The sequence below is a fragment of the Artemia sp. Qi Xiang Cuo genome, chromosome 2 (genome assembly GCF_049724085.1).
Source record: "Artemia sp. Qi Xiang Cuo chromosome 2, ASM4972408v1, whole genome shotgun sequence".
Taxonomy (NCBI): domain Eukaryota; kingdom Metazoa; phylum Arthropoda; class Branchiopoda; order Anostraca; family Artemiidae; genus Artemia; species Artemia sp. Qi Xiang Cuo.
Genome location: NC_142795.1, coordinates 57,551,764 through 57,573,967, shown reverse-complemented (window position 1 = coordinate 57,573,967; position 22,204 = coordinate 57,551,764). Strand labels below are relative to the sequence as shown.

Genomic DNA, 22,204 nt, shown 5'->3' with positions numbered 1-22,204 from the left:
CTTGTTGAAGTCCATAAGAACCGGTCAAGTTGGAGCAATTGAAGCTGCTGATAGGCTTCTTGGTACTAAATTGTATAGTATTTCTAGGCAATTTAGATATGTTGACCTTGCAAAAAAGATCGAGGTGAAGAGGACACTGAGAAGGTATGAAGAGCTTGAAAAGCTTGCTAAAAACGATCCACAGAGTAGTGATTTGTACATTGCCCACTGGGTTATTGATATCTACCCTAAAAGACCGGAACATATGGAAAATTTACATTAAAAGACGATCACTGAAATAACAAACCATTCCATACATTGGACTTAGTTAGCTACTTGATTGTTTGAGTTTCGTGTCTTACTATTTAAAAGAAGAAAAAGCCGTAGGCTTTTTCCTGTTTGTATTTATAGTTAAAAAACGAACTCATTATAATAAAGAACAAATATAAAGTTATAAAGATACAAAGGGATTAAATTTTCTCGTATTATATTATAACATATAACGTAAAAAGTGAATGGAGTATTTATACTCGTTTATCTTTCAACAAGAATCCGGGTTGTTATAGTAAAGAACGACATCTAGCCAATGTTAACTGGAAAATAAATGGGGATTATGCAATTTTCATCGGCATCATAAAGCTAATAAAGAACAAACTATGGGACATATTAGACTTAGTTTGATGCCTGACCCTTCAAATTTTGTCTCTTACTATTCCAAATAAGAAAAGGCCATAGGCTTTTTCCTGTTTTTGATTTTTCTGGGCTGCTTTCAATTTCATAAAGAACGAATATTAAGTTACTGTAATCCGGGTTGCAGCGGTAGCTAGCAACCTAGTAAGAGACGATCACGTCCAATGTTAAGAAATATAAAAACCCATAGCTCCTAAGAAAGGAGTCAAATCAAAACAAAAAGTACACCATTAGAACCGCCTTATCCGAAATCCCTGTTTAGTAAACTTTCTGTCCCTTGGCTTGAACAGCAAGGGAAATATATTGGCTTGAAAATCAAGAAAAGTGGCAGCTACTACAACATTCTGCCTAAACGTGATAATTTTTTTTCTTTTTATCCGGGTTGCAGCGGTAGCTAGCAACCTAGTAAGAGACGATCACCTCTACTGTTAAGAAATATAAAAACCCCAAACTCCTAAAAAAAAAGAGTCAGATCAAAACAAAAAGTACACCATTAGAACCTCCTTGTCCGAAACCCCTACAAAGGAAACTTACTGCCCTTTGGCTTGAATAACAAAGAAAATATATTGGCTTGAAAATCATTATAATTAAGAACAATCTCTTGCCTCTACTAAATTTTATAGGCCACTTAACTATAGTATAGGTTATCTGGGTTGGAGCGGTAGCTAGCAACCAAGTAGGAGACGATCACGTCCAATGTTAAGAAATATAAAAATCCATAACTCCAAAAAAAGTACAGATCAAAACAAAAAGTACACCATTAGAACCGCCTTGTTCAAAACCCCTATATAGGAAAATGTCTTTTCCTTGGCTTGAACAGCAAGGGATATATATTTGCTTGAAAATCAAGAAAAGTGGCAGCTACCACAGCATTATTTCTAAACGGTATCTTTTTTTCCTTTTTTCCTTTTTTTTCATCCACAGATAGCTTGACACTGGAACACCGTAGAGAGTTGCTCAATGGCTTGTTTTAAAGGAAATAAATTATGAGACGATCATTGGAATAACAAACCATTGTATTAATTGGACTTAGTTAGCTGCCTGATTCTTTGAGACTCGTCTCTTACTACTTGAAAGAAGAAAAAGCCGTAGGCTTTTACCTGTTTGTAAATAGGGTTTACATAATATGGGTTGTCTAACAGTTCGTTTAAATAACTGATCGATACATACATAAAGGATCGATACTGTAAATGGGAATTTTTATAATAAAGAACGACCTCTTGCCTGTATTAGTTTATATTAAAGTTATTATATTTGGCTAGGAGGTAGCTAAACTGAGTATCTTTTTTAATTTTCAATTTAAGATATATTGCTTTAAATTTAATACATTAAAAGTTCTATCCGACGGGGAATAAAACCGCGGTCTTCCGCGTGACCGGCAAGGATAATTACCACTGTACTATCGGAGATTACTAAAACATAAATCAGATATAAGTGATGATATTAAATTTCTTAATACATCTTTTTATATGTTAATCCGGGTTGCAGCGGTAGATAGCATCCTTCTAGTAAGAGACAATCAGATCCAATGTTAAAGATTTAATAACCGATATCTCCAAAAAATAGAATCAGATCAAAACAAAATTTACACCATTAGAATCACCTCGTCCGAAACCCCTATATAAAGAACTTTCTCTTCCTTGGCTTGAACAGCAAGTGATTCATATTGGCTTGAAAATCAAGAATAGTGGCAGCTGCTATAGCATTCTGCCTGAACGGCATCTTTTTTTTTATATACATCCGGGTTGTAGCGGTACCTAGCAACCTATTAAGAGACGATCAAACCCCATAGTAAAAACTAAAGTAACCCATAGCTCCTGAAAAAAGATTCAGATTAAAACAAGAAGTACACTATTAGAACCACCTTCTAATAGTGTAGTATATAGGTTCGTCCCATATAGTACGTAAAGGTTCGATCATCGAATAAAGCTGAAATTAAGTAAAGGACAATTATGCTTCCATATATTCACAGTGATGTCTGATATTTTCCATTCGTTGCAGCGGTAGCTAGCAACCTAGCAAGAGACGATCACGTCCAATGTTAAGAACTATAAAAACCCATAACTCCTAAAAAAAGAGTCAGATCAAAACAAAAAGTAATCAATTCAAATCAATTTTTTACGAAAAACTTAATTTTTTATGTACAATATTGATCAAGGACATCATAGTCGTTTAATGTAGTTAGTACATAATAACTACCTGACGTGAGATTTAATATGCATTTCCTGACCGAGAAATTCAATTTTTTTATATATCTTATTTTTCAGTTTAGAATCGCTAAAGTTATTATGTAAACTGCAAAAATATTTATGATATCCGAGCAATAATTTTAATCTTTCATTCAAACGAACAAAATACCTGAAAATTTAAAAATTAGCTTTATTTTCTGTTAGGTTATTGGTACTTGATACGAGAAAATTATAATAGGTTAATTAAAATGAGCTTGTTACTTGCAGTAGGTGCACGTGTAATGCTCCAAAAAAATATTTGTGTTGCTAAGGGGCTAGTAAATGGATCAATAGGAACAGTAACAAGCTTCAAGTTGCTACCAAACGGAGAAATAATTGGAGTTCTTGTAAAATTTGATGGACTAGAATTTCCGTTTGAAATTGGCAGAGAACAGTGCGCTTTGAAGTTTTGAAGCATGTCTGTTACCAGCGAAGACTGTTTCCTTTTCAACTGACCTTTGCCATTACAATACACAAGTCCCAAGGACTAAGTTTACAGTATGCAATTGTTGACGCGGGTAAACAGTGTGCTTCGGTCCAGGTATGATGTACGTTGCTCTTTCCCGTTTGACCACTAGTGCAGGTTTACATCTAGTAGAATTTGATAAGACAAAGATTTATTGCGATGTTGATGCTTTAATTGAGTACAACCGTTTGAGACAAATTTTTATAATAAAGAACGACCTCTTGCCTATACTAAATTTTATAGGCCGCACAACTATATTATAGGCTAGTACAGTTATATTTAAGGTCAATATATCAAAATTTTCCATTAAAAGACGATCATTGGAATAAAAATCCATTACATACATTTGATTTAGTTAGCTGCTTGATTGTTTGAGGCTATTCTCTTTCTATTTCAAAGAAGAAAAAGCCCTAGGCTTATTCCTGTTGGTAATCAATTAGAAAGAGTTCTTCCTTTAAAATGAGTACGTATATTAAGGATTATCCACAGTAATTATAATAAAGTATAGTAAAGAACAATCTCTTGCCCATAGTAAATGATATATGGTGGTTCGAAGGGTAGCTACAAGCTATTCACATTGGAGCGGTTTTACAGCAGCAGCTGTAACCCGGAGTCTCTTTACTTAAACAACAAAGAAAATTTGTCGGCTTATTATTGATCTGGGTTGCAGCGAAAGCAAGCAACCTAGTAAAATACGATCACTTCTAATGTTAAGAAATATAATAACCCTTAACTCCAAAAAATAGAGTCAGATCAAAACAAAAAGTTCATCATTAGAACTGCTTTGTCCAAAACCCCCATATAGGAAACTTTCTGTCCCTTGGCTTGAACAGCAAGGGAAATATACTGGCTTGAAAATCAAGAGAAGTGGCAGTTACTAAAGCATTCTGCCTAAAGGGCCTTTTTTCTGTTTTCTTCTTTTCCACAGATAGCTCGTCCCTGGAACATCGTAGAGAGATGTTCAATGGCTCATTTTAAAGGAAATTAATGGGGTTAAAAACTTTTTGTAATTCAATGAAATTATTTTTAAAATAGATTAAACTTGTTTTTATAAAAAAAATACATATTTCACGTTAAAGATTGAAAAATGACGTCATAATTATGAGTTATAGCCATGTCGTCTCTTACTATTCCAACTAAGAAAAAGCCATAGGCTTTTTCCTGTTTGTAATTTCACAGCAAACAAAGAACAGATTAGATCAGACTGAGATAAGATCTGATCAGACTGACAGCAGGTCATATCAGACCGAGAACAGATCATCCGGGTTGCAGCGGTAGCTAGCAACCTAGTAAGAGACGATCACGCCCCTTAGTAAATAATGAAATAGTTACATTGAAAGACGATCATTGGAATAAAAAACTATTGTATGCATTGGAATAAGTTGGCTACTTAATCATTGGAGGTTCGTCTCTTACTATTTCAAAGAAGAAAAAGCAGTAGGCTTTTTCCTGTTTGTCAGGTTGCATCCGGGTTGCAGCGGTAGATAGCAACTTAGTAAGAGACGATCACGTCCAATGTTAAGAATATAAAAACACCTAACTCCTAAAATAAGAGTCAGATCAAAACAAAAAGTACACAATTAGAACCGCCTTGTCCGAAACCCCTATAAATGAAACTTACCGCGCTTTGGCTTGAATAGCAAAGAAAATATATTGGCTTCAAAATCAAGAAAATTGACTTTAACCACACTATTCTCCAAAAACGGCATATTTTTCCTTTCTTCTTTTCCACAGATAGCTTGGCACTAGGACATCGTAGAGAATTGTTCAATGGCTCATTTTAAAGGAAATTTCTAGATCTAGAGCCATTTGTAATTAAATGTGTTTTAAATAGAATCAATTTTTTTAGAAAAACTTAATTTTTCATGTACAATATTGATCAATGACATCATAGTCGTTTAATGTAGTTAGTACATAATAACTACCTGACGTGAGATTTAATATGCATTTCCTGACCGAGAAATTCAATTTTTTTATATATCTTATTTTTCAGTTTAGAATCGCTAAAGTTATTATGTAAACTGCAAAAATATTTATGATATCCGAGCAATAATTTTAATCTTTCATTCAAACGAACAAAATACCTGAAAATTTAAAAATTAGCTTTATTTTCTGTTAGGTTATTGGTACTTGATACGAGAAAATTATAATAGGTTAATTAAAATAGTAATAAGATGCCTTCTAAGCGAGTTATACATAATTTTAAAAAATAGTACTACACAAAAACAGAGATAGCATCTAGAAAAGAGAAAAGCAAAGGTATTGAACCGACAATCCGGTTTGAGTAGCTAGCAACCTAGTAAGAGACCATCACGTCCAATGTTAAGAAATATAAAACCCATCCGGGTTGCAACTGTGGCTAGCAATTATAATAAAGAACGACCTCTTGCCTATACTAAATATTATACGCCACTTAATCCGGGTTGCAGCGGTAGCTAGCAACCTAGTAAGAGACGATCACGTCCAATGTTAAGAAATATAAAAATCCATAGTTCCTAACAAAGGAGTCAGATCAAAACAAAAAGTTCACCATTAGAGCCGCCTTGTCCGAAACCCCTGTATAGGAAACTTTCTGTCCCATGGCTTGAACAGCAAAATCCAGAATATTGGCTTGAAAATCCAGAAAAGTGGCAGCTACTACAACATTCTGCCTAAACGGGATATTTTTTTCTATCTTCTTTTCCACAGATAGCTTGGCACTGGAACATCGTAGAGAGTTGTTCAATGGCTCATTTTAAAGGAAATCTCTAGATCTAGCATCTTTTGAACTTAATTTATTTTTTCAATTAATTATTTTTTACGAAAAACTTAATTTTTTATATACAATATTGATCAATGACGTCATAGTCGTTGGATGTATTAATATTACATAATCTGGGTTGCAGCGGTAGCTAGCAACCTAGTAAGAGACGATCACCTCCAATGTTAAGAAATATAAAAACCCCTAACTCCTAAGAAAAGAGTCAGATCAAAACAAAAAGTACACCATTAGAACCGCCTTGTCCGAATCCTCTATAAAGGAAACTTACCGCCCTTTGGTTTGAATAACAAAGAAAATATATTGGCTTGAAAATCAAGAAAATAGACTTTTACCACGTTATTCTCCACAAACGGGATATTTTTTTCTTTCCGCTTGATTTTTCTGCTCAGCTAGCTGGGCACTGGAAAATCATAGAGATCTTTATAATATCTCATTTTAAATGAAATTGCAACATCTAGTCACTTTTGTAATTAAAAATAAAATACTTTTTAAAGTAGAATCAATTTTTTCAAAAAAATTGCATTTTTGATGTATTTTCATACTGCAGTCTTTTCAAATTATAATAAAGAACGACCTCTTTCCTATAATAAATTCTATAGGCCACTTAACTATAGTATAGGCTAGAACAGTTATTATATTTAAGGTCAATATATTAAAATTTTCCACTAAAAGACGGTCATTGGAATAAAAACCCAATACATCCATTTGATTTAGATAGCTACTTGATTGTTTGAGGCTAGTCTCTTACTATTTCAAAGAAGAAAAAGCCGTAGGCTTTTTCCTGTTTGTAATCAATTAGAAAGAGTTCTACCTTTAAAATGTTTTACGTAGTTACATTAAAGGACGATCATTTGAATAACAAACCATTGCATACATTAGACTTTGTTTACATTAAAGAACAAACTTCCAGCCCATTGTAGCTAAAATAAGATTATAATTAATGTTAAATTATAATAAAGAACGACCTCTTTCCTATAATAAATTTTATAGGCCACTTAACTATAGTATAGGCTAGTACAGTTATTTTATTTAAGGCCAATATATTAAAATTTTCCACCAAAAGACGGTCATTGGAATAAAAACCCAATACATAGATTTGATTTAGTTAGCTACTTGATTGTTAGAGGCTAGTCTCTTTCTAATTCAAAGAAGAAAAAGCCGTAGGCTTTTTCCTGTTTATAATCAATTAGAAAGAGTTCTACCTTTAAAATGAGTTACGTAGTTACATTAAAGGACGATCATTTGAATAACAAACCATTGCATACATTAGACTTTGTTTACATTAAAGAACAAACTTCCAGGCCATTGTAGCTAAAATAAGATTATAATTAATGTTAAATTATAATAAAGAACGACCTCTTTCCTATACTAAATTTTATAGGCCACTTAACTATAGTATAGGCTAGTACAGTTATTATATTTAAGGTCAATATATTAAAATTTTCCACTAAAAGACGGTCATTGGAATAAAAACCCAATACATAGATTTGATTTAGTTAGCTACTTGATTGTTAGAGGCTAGTCTCTTTCTAATTCAAAGAAGAAAAAGCCGTAGGCTTTTTCCTGTTTATAATCAATTAGAAAGAGTTCTACCTTTAAAATGAGTTACGTAGTTACATTAAAGGACGATCATTTGAATAACAAACCATTGCATACATTAGACTTTGTTTACATTAAAGAACAAACTTCCAGCCCATTGTAGCTAAAATAAGATTATAATTAATGTTAAAGATTGATCAATGTTACAGTAAAGAACGATCTCTGGCCAATAGTAACTGATATAAGGTGGTTTATATTATCTACAGTAAAGAACGATCTTTCACCCTTAGTAACTGATATATGAAGGTTCCAGGGGTAGTTACATAAAGGACCGATATAGCTCATCATAATCCGGGTTGCAGCGGTAGCTAGCAACCTAGTAAGAGACGATCACGTCCAATGTTAAGAAATGTAAAAACCCATAGTTCCTAACAAAGGAATCAGATCAAAACAAAAAGTACACCATTAGAACCGCCTTCTCCGAAACCCCTGTATAGTAAACTTTCTGTCCCTTGGCTTGAACAGAAAGGGAAATATATTGGCTTGAAAATCAAGAAAAGTGGCAGCTACTACAAAATTATGCCTAAACGGGATATTTTTTTTTTTTTTTTACAGAGATAGCTTGGCACTGGAACATCGTAGATAGTGGTTCAATGGCTCATTTTAAAGGAAATCTCTAGATCTAGCACCTTTTGCACTTGATTTTTTTTAATTAATTATTTTTTACGAAAAACTTAATTTTTTATATACAATATTGATCAATGATTACAATAAAAGACGATCATTGGAATAACAAACAATTGCATACATTGGAATTAGCTAGCTACTTGATTGTTTGAGACTCGTCTCTTACTATTTCAAAGAAGAAAAAGCCGTAGGCTTTTTCCTGTGTGTAATCAGTTTATTATCATAGGCAGCGCGCTAGTACTGCCTGAGTAAAGAACGTTGTAGGCACAATGTGGTTTTTCTTCTTCAGTCAGGCACTTCGTATCGAAGGAGTTGTCGTATCCGGTTTGCAGCGGTTTTACAGTGAAGAACGAACCTTAGCTCATAGTAACAGAAATACGAATATCTAGGTTGAAGCGGTAGCTAGCAACCTATTAATTACATAATACGGGTTGCAGCGGTAGAAATACAGATTGCAGCGGTGGAAACACCAAATTAAAAGATGATCATTAGAAGCACAAACCATTGCTTATATTGGATTTAGTTTTATAATAAGGATCCGGGTTGCAGCGGTAGCTAGCAACCTAGTAAGAGACGATCACGTCCTATGTTAAGAAATATAAAAACCCATAGCTCCTAAAAAAGGAGTCAAATCAAAACAAAAAATACACCATTAGAACCGCCTTGTCCGAAACTCCTGTATAGGAAACTTTCTGTCATTTGGCTTTAACAGCAAGGGAAAAATATTGGCTTAAAAATCATGAAAATTGTTACAATAAGGAATGAATTGTAACCCATAGTAATTGAATTATTAAATCAAACAAATCTTGGTCATAATAAGGAGCTGTCTAATGGCTCATTTTAATGGAAATTGCTGTATATAGAAACCTTTTGTAATTAACAAAAATGATTATTATCATAGAATAAATTGTTACAATATTGTAAACATCTAACTCTAGGCCATAGTAAGCAATTTAATTTTGACAATAAAGAATTACGACAGAAACCTAAATGGTAGTATAAGTAAGCTACATTTTGTTACAGTAAAGAACTATCTCTCGCCCATAGTAACTGATATATGGTGGTTCCAGGGGTAGCAGCAATCCTGGTTGCAGCGGTAGCTAGCATCCGGGTTGCAGCGGTAGCTAGCAACCTAGTAAGAGACGATCACGTCCAATTTTAAGAAATATAAAATTATAATAAAGAACGAATATTTTACCGATTATCTACTAATAACCATATATGACGTAATAAGTGACATGAAGTAATATCTAAAACCTATTGTGCACTAATAACCATATATGACTTAATGAGCGACGTGACGTAAAAATTGAAAAAAATAATTTTTATTTTATTTTCGTTTTTAGTTCAGAATAGCTAAAGTTATAAACTGCAAAAATATTTATGGTGTCTGAACAATAGTTTTAAGCTTTTAATTTAGACTAGAAAAATACGTGAAAATTTAAAAATTAGTTAATTTTTTTGTTAGGTTCTTGATACTTGATACGTGACATAAACATTCAACTAATGGTTACATAATGGTTTCAATGAAGCAAGCTACACGCAAGTTAAAAAAACAATACTACCAAAAAAACAGAGATAGCATCTTGAAAAGAGAAAAGCAAAGGTATTCAACCGACCAGGCGTATCGAGATGCAAAAATTGATAGTGACAAACAGCGTTATTATAATGATGTAGTTTATTATAATAAAGAACAACTTCTTGCCTATACTAAAGTTTATACGCCACTTAATTATAGTATAGGTTAGTAATTTTTACATTAAAAGACGATCATTAGAATAATAAAAAACCATCGCATACATTGGACTTAGTTACCTACTTGATTGTTTGAGGTTCGTCTCTTACTACTTCAAAGGAGAAAAAGCCAAAGGCTTTTTCCTGTTTGTAATCATATAGCATAGTATGAACCCCAGTTGCAACTGACATTATCATCCGAGTTGCAGCTTTAGCTAGCAATCTAGTAAGAGACGATAACGTCCAATGTTAAGACATATAATTATAGCAAAGAACAAACATTAGCCCATGGTATCCGAAACATTAAATACACAGCAGATTTCGATAAATGTATTATAAAAATAGATATAAGTTGAACAGGAACCGTATTTCAATTGAGTTTTATAATAAGTTTAATCACATCCAATGTTAAGAAATATAATAACCCATAACTCCTAAAAATAGAGTCAGATCAAAACAAAAAGTACACCATTAGACCGCCATGTCTGAAACCCACATATAGGAAACTTTCTGTACCTTGGCTTGAACAACAAGGGAAATTTATAATAAAGTTTTAGCTAGAATGTAAATAAACAAGTTTCTTTTTTAAATTTTAAATTGAAAAGATAGTGCTTTTAATTCAACATATTAAAAGTTCTCCCTGACGGGGAATCGAACTCCCTTCTCCCAGGTAACAAGTGGGCATACTTACCATTAGACTTTCGAAGACTTATAAAATAATAGTTACATATGAGATATGATAATAATTTTTTAATCCGGGTTACATAAAGGCTCGATCATCGAACTTTTATCCGGGTTGCAGCGGTAGCTATCAACCTAGTAAGTGACGATCACGTCCAATGTTAAGAAATATAAAAACCTATAGTTCCTAACAGAGGAGTCAGATCAAAACAAAAAGTACACCATTAGAACCGCCTTGTCCAAAACCCCTGTATAGGAAACTTTCTGTCCCTTGGCTTGAACAGCAAGGAAAATATATTGGCTTGAAAATCAAAAAAAGTGGCAGCTACTACAACATTCTGCCTAAACGAGATATTTTTTTCTTTTTTTCTTTTTTCTTTTCCACAGATAGCTTGGCACTGGAACATCGTAGAGGATTGTTCAATAGCTCATTTTAAAGGAAATTAATTGGGTTAAAAATTTATAGTAACTAAAATAAATTATTTCTAAAAGAGAATAAATTTTTCCACCAAAAACTGCATTTTTGATGTCTTTTCACACTGCAGTCTTTCAAACATAATCGTATACCAGCGGTAATATTTGAACCCACGCCTCCAAAGAGACTGGTGGCTAACACCAGTTTCTTGGACCACTCGGCCAGGCTGCCTCTTATAATTTGGGTTGCAGCAGTAGCTAGCAACCTAGTAAGAGACGATCAGTCCCATGCTAAGAAATATAAAAACCCAAAACTCCTAAAAATAGAGTAAAATCAACACAAAAGTACATCATTAGAACTACCTTGTCTGATCCGGGTTGCAGCGGTAGCTAGCAACCTAGTAAGAGACGATCACGTCCAATGTTAAGAAATATAAAAACCCATAGTTCCTAAAAAAGGAGTCAGATCAAAACAAAAAGTACACCCTTAGAACTGCCTTGTCCGAAACCCCTGTAGAGGAAACTTTCTGTCCCTTGGCTTGAACAGCAAGGGAAATATATTGGCTTGAAAATCAAGAAAAGTGGCAGCTACTATCCGGGTTGCAGCGGTAGCTAGCAACCTAGTAAGAGACGATCACGTCCAATGTTAAGAAATATAAAAACCCATAGTTCCTAAAAAAGGAGTCAGATCAAAACAAAAAGTACACCATTAGAACCCCTGTATAGGAAACTTTCTGTCCCTTGGCTTGAACAGTAAGGGAAATATATTTGCTTGAACATCAAGAAAATGGCAACTACTACAGCATTCTGCCTAAAAGGCATTTTTTTTCTTCTTTTCCATAGATAGCTTGGCACTGGATCATCGTAGAGAGTTGTTCAGTGGCTCATTTTAAAGGAAATCTCTAGATCTAGCATCTTTTGCACTTAATTTTTTTTTTCAATCAATTGTTTTTTACGAAAAACTTAATTTTTTATATACAATATTGACCAATGACGTCATAGTCGTTGGATGTAGTTAGTATTACATAATCCGGGTTGCAGCGGTAGCTAGCAACCTAGTAAGAGACGATCACCTCCAATGTCAAGAAATATAAAACCCCCCAACTCCTAAAAAAAGAGTCAGATCAAAACAAAAAGTACACCATTAGAACCGCCTTGTCCGAATCTTCTATAAAGGAAACTTACCGCCCTTTGGCTTGAATAACAAAGAAAATATATTGGCTTGAAAATCAAGAAAACTGACTTTTACCACGTTATTCTCCACAAACGGGATATTTTTTTCTTTCCGCTTTTTTTTCCTGCTCAGCTAGCTGGGCACTGGAAAATCATAGAGAGCTGTATAATAGCTCATTTTAAAGGCAATTGCAACATCTAGTGCCTTTTGTAATTAAAAATAAAATACTTTTTTAAGTGGAATCAATTTTTTCAAAAAAATTGCATTTTTGATGTATTTTCATACTGCAGTCTTTTCAAAGATATTTGAATTTTGAAGCAATCAAACAGTTCATGGTAATGAACTCTATAGTAATAATTTACATGAAGTTATTATATTTAAGGTCAATATATTAAAATTTTCCACTAAAAGACGGTCATTGGAATAAAACCCAATACATACATTTGATTTAGTTAGCTACTTGATTGTTTGAGGCTAGTCTCTTACTATTTCATTATAATAAAGAACGACCTCTTTCCTATAATAATTTTATAGGCCACTTAACTATAGTATAGGCTAGTACAATTAATATATTTAAGGTCATTATCCGGGTTGCAGCGGTAGCTAGCAACCTAGTAAGAGAAGATCACCTCCAATGTTAAGAAATATAAAACCCACCAACTCCTAAAAAAAGAGTCAGATCAAAACAAAAAGTACACCATTAGAACTGCCTTGTCCGAAACCTCTATAAAGAAAACTTACCGCCCTTTGGCTTTGAATAACAATTGAAAATATATTGGCTTGAAAATCAAGAAAATTGACTTTTACCACGTTATTCTCCACAAACAGGATATTTTTTTTCTTTCCGCTTGATTTTCCTCCTCAGCTAGCTGGGCACTGAAAAATCATAGAGAGCTGTATAATAGCTCATTTTAAAGGAAATTGCAACATCTAGTGCCTTTTGTAATTAAATTATAATAAAGAACGAATATTTTACCGATTATCTACTAATAACCATATATGACGTAATAAGTGACATGACGTAATATCTAAAACCTATTGTGTACTAATAACCATATATGACTTAATGAGCGACGTGACGTAAAAATTGAAAAAATTAATTTTTATTTTATTTTCGTTTTTAGTTCAGAATAGCTAAAGTTATAAACTGCAAAAATATTTATGGTGTCTGAACAATAGTTTTAATCTTTTAATTTAGACTAGAAAAATACGTGAAAATTTAAAAATTAGTTTAATTTTTTGTTAGGTTCTTGATACTTGATACGTGACATAAACATTCAACTAATGGTTACATAATGGTTTCAATGAAGCAAGCTAAACGCAAGTTAAAAAAACAGTACTACCCAAAAAACAGAGATAGCATCTTGAAAAGAGAAAAGCAAAGGTATTCAACCGACCAGGCGTATCGAGATGCGAAAATTGATAGTGACAAACAGCGTTATTATAATGATGTAGTTTATTATAATAAAGAACAACTTCTTGCCTATACTAAAGTTTATACGCCACTTAATTATAGTATAGGTTAGTAATTTAACAGATAGCTTGGTTATAATAAAGAACGAATATTTATCCGGGTTGCAGCGGTAGCTAGCAACCTAGTAAGAGACGATCACGTCCAATGTTAAGAAATATAAAAACCCATAGCTCCTAAAAAAGGAGTCAGATCAAAACAAAAAGTACACCATTAGAACCGACTTGTCCGAAACCCCTGTATAGGAAACTTTCTGTCCCTTGGCTTGAACAGCATGGGAAATATATTGGCTTGAAAATCAAGAAAATTGACTTTAACCACGTTATTCTCCCCAAACGGGATATTTTTCTCTTTTTTTTTCTTTTTTTTTTTCTTTTGTATCCAGAGATAGCTGTGCACTGGAACATCGTAGAGGGTTGTTCAATAGCTCATTTTAAAGGAAATTAATTGGGTTAAAAATCTATAGTAACTAAAATAAATTATTTCTAAAAGAGAATAAATTTTTCCAATAAAAACTGTATTTTTGATGCAGTGACGTCATAATTACTATATAAGAAACGTCAAAACTGTAAATGGTCTCATTCATGAATACATAATCCGGGTTGCACCAGTAGCTAGCAACCTAGTAAGAGACGATCACGTCCAATGTTAAGAAATATAAAACCCATAGCTCCTAAAAAAGGAGTCAGATCAAAACAAAATGTACACCATTAGAACCGCCTTGTCCAAAACCCCTGTATAGGAAATCCGGGTTGCAGCGGTAGCTAGCAACCTAGTAAGAGACGATCACGTCCAATGTTAAGAAATATAAAAACCCGTAGTTCCTAAAAAAGGAGTCAGATCAAAACAAAAAGTACACCATTAGAACCGCCTTGTCCAAAACCCCTGTATAGGAAACTTTCTGTCCCTTGGCTTGAACAGCAAGGAATATATATTGGCTTGAAAATCAAGAAAATTGACTTTAACCACGTTATTCTCCCCAAACGGGATATTTTTTCTTTTTTTTTCTTTTTTTTTTCTTTTGTATCCAGAGATAGCTTGGCACTGGAACATCGTAGAGGGTTGTTCAATAGCTCATTTTAAAGGAAATTAATTGGGTTAAAAATCTATAGTAACTAAAATAAATTATTTCTAAAAGAGAATAAATTTTTCCAATAAAAACTGTATTTTTGATGCAGTGACGTCATAATTACTATATAAGAAACGTCAAAACTGTAAATGGTCTCATTCATGAATACATAATCCGGGTTGCACCGGTAGCTAGCAACCTAGTAAGAGACGATCACGTCCAATGTTAAGAAATATAAAAACCCATAGCTCCTAAAAAAGGAGTCAGATCAAAACAAAAAGTACACCATTAGAACCGCCTTGTCCGAAACCCCTGTATAGGAAATATAATAAAGAACGACCTCTTGCCTATACTAAATTTTATACGCCACTTAATTATAGTATAGGTTAGTAATTCAACAGATAGCATGGCACTGGAACATCGTAGAGAGTTGTTCAATGGCTCATTTTAAAGGAAATTAATTGGGTTAAAAACCTTTTGTAATTAAAACAAATTATTTTTATTATTACAGTAAAGAACGATCTTTCACCCGTAGTAACTGATATATGGTGGTTCCAGGGGTAGTCCGGGTTGCAGCGGTAGTATAATAAGGATCAAACTCTTCCCTATACTAACTTCCATACGCAACTTCACTATAGTTAAGATTAAAGTATTTATATTTTTACATTAAAAGACGATCACTCAAATAACAAACCAGTCCATACATTGGACTTAGTTAGCTACTTGAATGTTTGAGTTTCGTCTCTTACTATTTAAAAGAAGAAAAAGCCGTAGGCTTTTTCCTGTTTTTTCCGGGTTGCAGCGGTAGCTAGCAATCTAGTAAGAGACGATCACGTCCAATGTTAAGAAATATAAAAACCCCTAACTCCTAGAAAAATAGTCAGATCAAAACAAAAAGTACACCATTAGAACCGCCTTGTCCGAAACCCCTATAAAGGAAACTTACCACCCTTTGGCTTGAATAACAAAGAAAATATATTGGCTTGAAAATCAAGAAAATTGACTTTAACCACGTTATTCTGCACAAACGGGATATTTTTTTCTTTCTTTTGTTTCCAGAGATAGCTTGGCACTGGAACATCGTAGAGAGTTGTTCAATGGCTCATTGTAAAGGAAATCTCTAGATCTAGCGCCTTTTGCACTTAATTTTTTTTATTAATTATTTTTCACGAAAAACTTAATTTTGTATATACAATATTGATCAATGACGTCAAAGTCGTTGGATGTAGTAAATAAAGGCTCGATCATCGAATTTAAGCTGAAACTAAGTAAAGGACAATTATGCCTCCATATATTCACAGTGATGTATAAGATTTCCCATTACATCTGTAAACTGTTCCACAGTTGCCGGTCCATACCTTGGAAGCTTTTCACTAAACATGCAACATTTCTTTTGGATATTACTACGAAGTTTTGCGAAAGCATCTCTAGCTGACTTTTCAATAAAATCTATTCTTTCAGAGATAATTTTAATCTTTAATTTTGAATATTTTTCGTAATCCCGGTAAAACATTCGTAAAATTTTTCTCAGTTTACAAAGATCAGCCTGTGCGTTCTTTGCAGCTTGTGTAAACTGCAAAAATATCCATGGTATTTGAGCAATAGTTAGAATATTTCAATACAAGCTGGAAAAATACCTTAAAATGTTAAAATTAGTTTTATTTTTGGTTAGGTTCTAACTACCCAATGTGGGATTGACTATGTATTTTCAGACCAAAAAATTACATTTTTTAATATATATTTTATTTTTCAGTTTATCCGGGTTGCAGCGGTAGCTAGTCCGGGTTGCAGCGGTAGCTAGCAACCTAGTAAGAGACGATCACGTCCAATTTTAAGAAATATAAAAACCCCTAACTCCTAGAAAAATAGTCAGATCAAAACAAAAAGTACACCATTAGAACCGCCTTGTCCGAAACCCCTATAAAGGAAACTTACCACCCTTTGGCTTGAATAACAAAGAAAATATATTGGCTTGAAAATCAAGAAAATTGACTTTAACCACGTTATTCTGCACAAACGGGATATTTTTTTCTTTCTTTTGTTTCCAGAGATAGCTTGGCACGGGAACATCGTAGAGAGTTGTTCAATGGCTCATTTGAAAGGAAATCTCTAGATCTAGCGCCTTTTGCACTTAATTTTTTTTAATAATTATTTTTCACGAAAAACTTAATTTTGCATATACAATATTGATCAATGACGTCATAGTCGCTGGATGTAGTACATAAAGGTTCGATCATTGAATTTAAGCTGAAACTAAGTAAAGGACAATTATGCCTCCATATATTCACAGTGATGTATAAGATTTCCCATTACATCTGTAAACTGTTCCACAGTTGCTGGTCCATACCTTGGAAGCTTTTCACTAAACAAGCAACATTTCTTTTGGATATTACTATGAAGTTTTGCGAAAGCATCTCTAGCTGACTTTTCAACGAAATCTATTCTTTTAGAGATAATTTTAATCTTTAATTTTGAATATTTTTCGTAATCCCGGTAAAACATTCGTAAAATTTTTCTCAGTTTACAAAGATCAGCCTGTGCGTTCTTTGCAGCTTGTGTAAACTGCAAAAATATCCATGGTATCCGAGCAATAGTTTGAATATTTCAATACAAGCTGGAAAAATACCTTAAAATGTTATAAGCTTAAGGATAAACAGAAGGACACGTGAAACCTCAGTCCATTATTAATATCCGGGTTGCAGCGGAAGCTAGCAACCTAGTAAGAGACGATCACGTCCAATGTTAAGAAATATAAAAACCCATAGTTCTTAAAAAAAAGAGTCAGATCAAAACAAAAAGTACACCATTAGAACCGCCTTGTCCGAAACCCCTGCATAGTAAAATTTCTGTCCCTTGGCTTGAACAGCAAGGGAAATATATTGGCTTGAAAATCAAGAAAAGTGGCAGCTACTACAACATTCTGCCTAAACGGGATATTTTTTTTCTTTTTTTCTTTTTTTTTCTTTTTTATCCAGAGATAGCTTGGCACTGGAACATCGTAGAGGGTTGTTCAATAGCTCATTTTAAAGGAAATTAATTGGGTTAAAAATCTATAGTAACTAAAATAAATTATTTCTAAAAGAGAATAAATTTTTCCACCAAAAACTGCATTTTGATGTCTTTTCACACTGCAGTCTTTCAAACATAATCGTATACCAGCGGTAAGAATTGAACCCACGCCTCTGAAGAGACTGGTGGCTAACACCAGTGCCTTGGACCACTCGGCCAGGCTGCCTCTCATAAATAAATATATATGTGAATTTGGGTTGCAGCAGTAGCTAGCAACCTAGTAAGAGACGATCAGTCCAATGCTAAGAAATATAAAAACCCAAAACTCCTAAAAATAGAGTCAGATCAAAACAAAAGTACATCATTAGAAATACCTTGTCTGAAACCCTACTAGATAAATAATGAACGTCATCATAGTTTTATATTAGAGTTATGACGTGAATAGAGTGACGTCATAATTAGTATATATCCGGGTTGCAGCGGTAGCTAGCAACCTAGTAAGAGACGATCACGTCCAATGTTAAGAAATATAAAAACCCATAGTTCTTAAAAAAAGAGTCAGATCAAAACAAAAAGTACACCATTAGAACCGCCTTGTCCGAAACCCCTGCATAGTAAAATTTCTGTCCCTTGGCTTGAACAGCAAGGGAAATATATTGGCTTGAAAATCAAGAAAAGTGGCAGCTACTACAACATTCTGCCTAAACGGGATATTTTTTTCTTTTTTTCTTTTTTTTTTCTTTTGTATCCAGAGATAGCTTGGCACTGGAACATCGTAGAGGGTTGTTCAATAGCTCATTTTAAAGGAAATTAATTGGGTTAAAAATCTATAGTAACTAAAATAAATTATTTCTAAAAGAGAATAAATTTTTCCACCAAAAACTGCATTTTGATGTCTTTTCACACTGCAGTCTTTCAAACATAATCGTATACCAGCGGTAAGAATTGAACCCACGCCTCTGAAGAGACTGGTGGCTAACACCAGTGCCTTGGACCACTCGGCCAGGCTGCCTCTCATAAATAAATATATATGTGAATTTGGGTTGCAGCAGTAGCTAGCAACCTAGTAAGAGACGATCAGTCCAATGCTAAGAAATATAAAAACCCAAAACTCCTAAAAATAGAGTCAGATCAAAACAAAAGTACATCATTAGAAATACCTTGTCTGAAACCCTACTAGATAAATAATGAACGTCATCATAGTTTTATATTAGAGTTATGACGTGAATAGAGTGACGTCATAATTAGTATATAAGGAAAGTCAAAACTGAAAATTCTCTCATTCTTGATTAGAATAATGGTTAGATCAAAGCAGGCTATACGCAAGTTGAAGAAAGAGTACTACACAAACAACAGAGATAGTAACTTGAAAAGAAAAAAGCAAAGGTATTCAACCGACCAGGCGTATCGAGAAGTAATAATTGAGAGAGCAAAAGAAAACAGCAAGATGTGTTATCACAATTATACAGTAAAGAACGATCTCTCATCCATAGTAACTGATAAATGGGGGTTCCAGGGGTAGTTACTTGAGGTTCGTCTCTTACTATTTCAAAGAAGAAAAAGCCATAGGCTTTTTCCTGTTTGTAATGATTTTTTTAAAGATCGATATATTTTTTAAAGTCATAACTATAAAGAACAAACACTAGCTATAGTGACTAAAATAATAATTAATAGTAATAGTATAATCCGGTTTGCATCGGTAGCTAGCAATCCAGTAAGAGACAATCACGTCCAATACTATGAAATATCATAACCCATTATTATAATAATATAAATATAAGAAACAATCGCGTCCAATGCTAAGAAATATAAAAACCCACAACTTCAAAAAAAAAAGTCAGATCAAAACAAAAAGTATGCCGTTAGAACTGCCTTGTCCAAAACCCCTATATAGGAAATTTTTGGTCATTTGGCTTGAACAGCAAGGGAAATATATTGGTTTGAAAATCAAGAAAAGTGTTAGTACTTAAGATCGAAAAATACAATAAAGAACGACACCTTGCCCATGTTAACTAAAACATAAATAGGGATTGTGTAATTTCCAATAGTATCATGGCTGTAGAGATGGCTGAAACCTAGTTACAATAAAAAACGATCATTGGAATAACAAAAATTGCATACCTTTGGAATTAGCTAGCTACTTGATTATTTGAGACTCGTCTCTTACTATTTAAAAGAAGAAAAAGCCGTAGGCTTTTTCCTGTGTGTAATCAGTTTATTATCATAGGCAGCGCGCTAGCACTGCCTGAGTAAAGAACGATGTGGGCACAATGTGTTTTTTTTCCGGGTTGCAGCGATAGCTAGCAACCTAGTAAGAGACGATCACGTCCAATGTTAAGAAATATAAAAATTACATAAAGGCTCGATCATCGAATTTAAGCTGAAACTAAGTAAAGGACAATTATTCCTCCATATATTCACAGTGATGTATAAGATTTCCCATTACATCTGTAAACTGTTCCACAGTTGCCGGTCCATACCTTGGAAACTTTTCACTAAACATGAAACATTTCTTTTAGATATTACTATGAAGTTTTGCGAAAGCTTCTCTAGCTGACTTTTCAACAAAATCTATTCTTTCAGAGATAATTTTAATCTTTAATTTCGAATATTTTTCGTAATCCCGGTAAAACATTCGTAAAATTTTTCTCAATTTACAAAGATCAGCCTGTGCGTTCTTTGCAGCTTGTGTAAACTGCAAAAATATCCATGGTATCCGAGCAATAGTTCGAACATTTCAATTCAAGCTAGAAAAATACCTTAAAATGTTAAAATTAGTTTTATTTTTGGTTAGGTTCTAACTACCCGATGTGGGATTGACTATGTAGTTTCAGACCAAAAGAAAATATTTAATTTTAAAATGGCGGACAAGAAGAAATTAAAAAAGAAAAAGAAGTTGATGAGGGACCATTTTATCCTAAGGATAAACCACCAAAAGTAATGACACAGATTGCAAAGTGGATGAAGAAGAATGTACCCACAAAGCGAACGAAGTTTCTTTACCATCAAGTAGATTACTTTATTGGGTCGAAAGCAGTTGATGCTCTCATGGAATCAAAATGGGCCCAAGAAAAAAAAGAGGGAGAACTTCCAACCTTTCCTGATAGAACCGCTGTTACTGATTACCTAGACCTCATGCTACGTTACAAGTTTTTTCATAGAGCAAAAAAAATTGCCGTCTCCAACGTTCATACAAAAAAGAAAAGGAAAGACGAGAAAAAGGAAGATATAAAAGAAGAGAAAAAAGTTGAAAAGGAGGAGAAAAAAGAGGAAAATAAGGGATTGAAAAGGAGATCCAAAAGTGAGGCGGAGGAAGAAGAAAAGAAGGGCGAAGATGCAGAAAGCAGTCAAGGAGAAGGGAAACCAAAAGAAGGGTATAAGAAGGAAGGGGGAGGAAAAACCGAAACAAAGAAGAGGAAGATCCGATTAGACATGCATCTTGAGCAAATTTTCCTAGATTCTTCTGATGCCTATGTATGGATCTACGATCCCATCCCGCTGTGGTATTGGGCCGCCGGAACCTTGGTAGTTTTAGCCACTATTGGATTTTGCCTTTTCCCCCTGTGGCCACCTACATTGAGGAAGGGAGTTTACTAACTTAGCTTAGCTGGTGCTGGATTTTTATTGTTTATTCTTGGACTAGCCGTGTTGAGATTTATTTTGTTCTGCTTGATATGGATCTTAAGCTTAGGAAAATATCATTTCTGGTTACTGCCGAATCTAACTGAAGACGTTGGATTTTTTGCCTCGTTTTGGCCACTTTACCAGTATGAATACAAAGGAAAGAGTAAGAGCAAGTCAAAAAAGATCCGGGTTGCAGCGGTAGCTAGCAACCTAGTAAGAGACGATCACGTCCAATGTTAAGAAATATAAAAACCCATAGTTCTTAAAAAAAGAGTCAGATCAAAACAAAAAGTACACCATTAGAACCGCCTTGTCCGAAACCCCTGTATAGTAAAATTTCTGTCCCTTGGCTTGAACAGCAAGGGAAATATATTGGCTTGAAAATCAAGAAAAGTGGCAGCTACTACAACATTCTTCCTAAACGGGATATTTTTTTCTTTTTTTCTTTTTTTTTTCTTTTGTATCCAGCAAATTTTTCCATAAAAAACTGCATTTTGATGTCTTTTCACACTGCAGTCTTTCAAACATAATCGTATACCAGCGGTAAGAATCGAACCCACGCCTCTGAAGAGACTGGTGGCTAACACCAGTGCCTTGGACCACTCGGCCAGGCTGCCTCTCATAAATAAATATATATGTGAATTTGGGTTGCAGCAGTAGCTAGCAACCTAGTAAGAG

The 22,204-nt window shown here is 33.8% G+C and overlaps 1 protein-coding gene across 1 annotated transcript; it reads left to right on the top strand.

The window, feature by feature from the left end:
- Positions 1-20,803: 20,803 nt before the first annotated feature.
- LOC148955422 (translocation protein SEC62-like) lies at positions 20,804-21,647 on the top strand. The gene has a single exon (XM_089108185.1). It carries the CDS (start codon positions 20,843-20,845, stop codon positions 21,497-21,499), a length of 657 nt encoding a protein of 218 aa, XP_088964311.1. The 5' UTR covers positions 20,804-20,842; the 3' UTR covers positions 21,500-21,647.
- Positions 21,648-22,204: the final 557 nt, after the last annotated feature.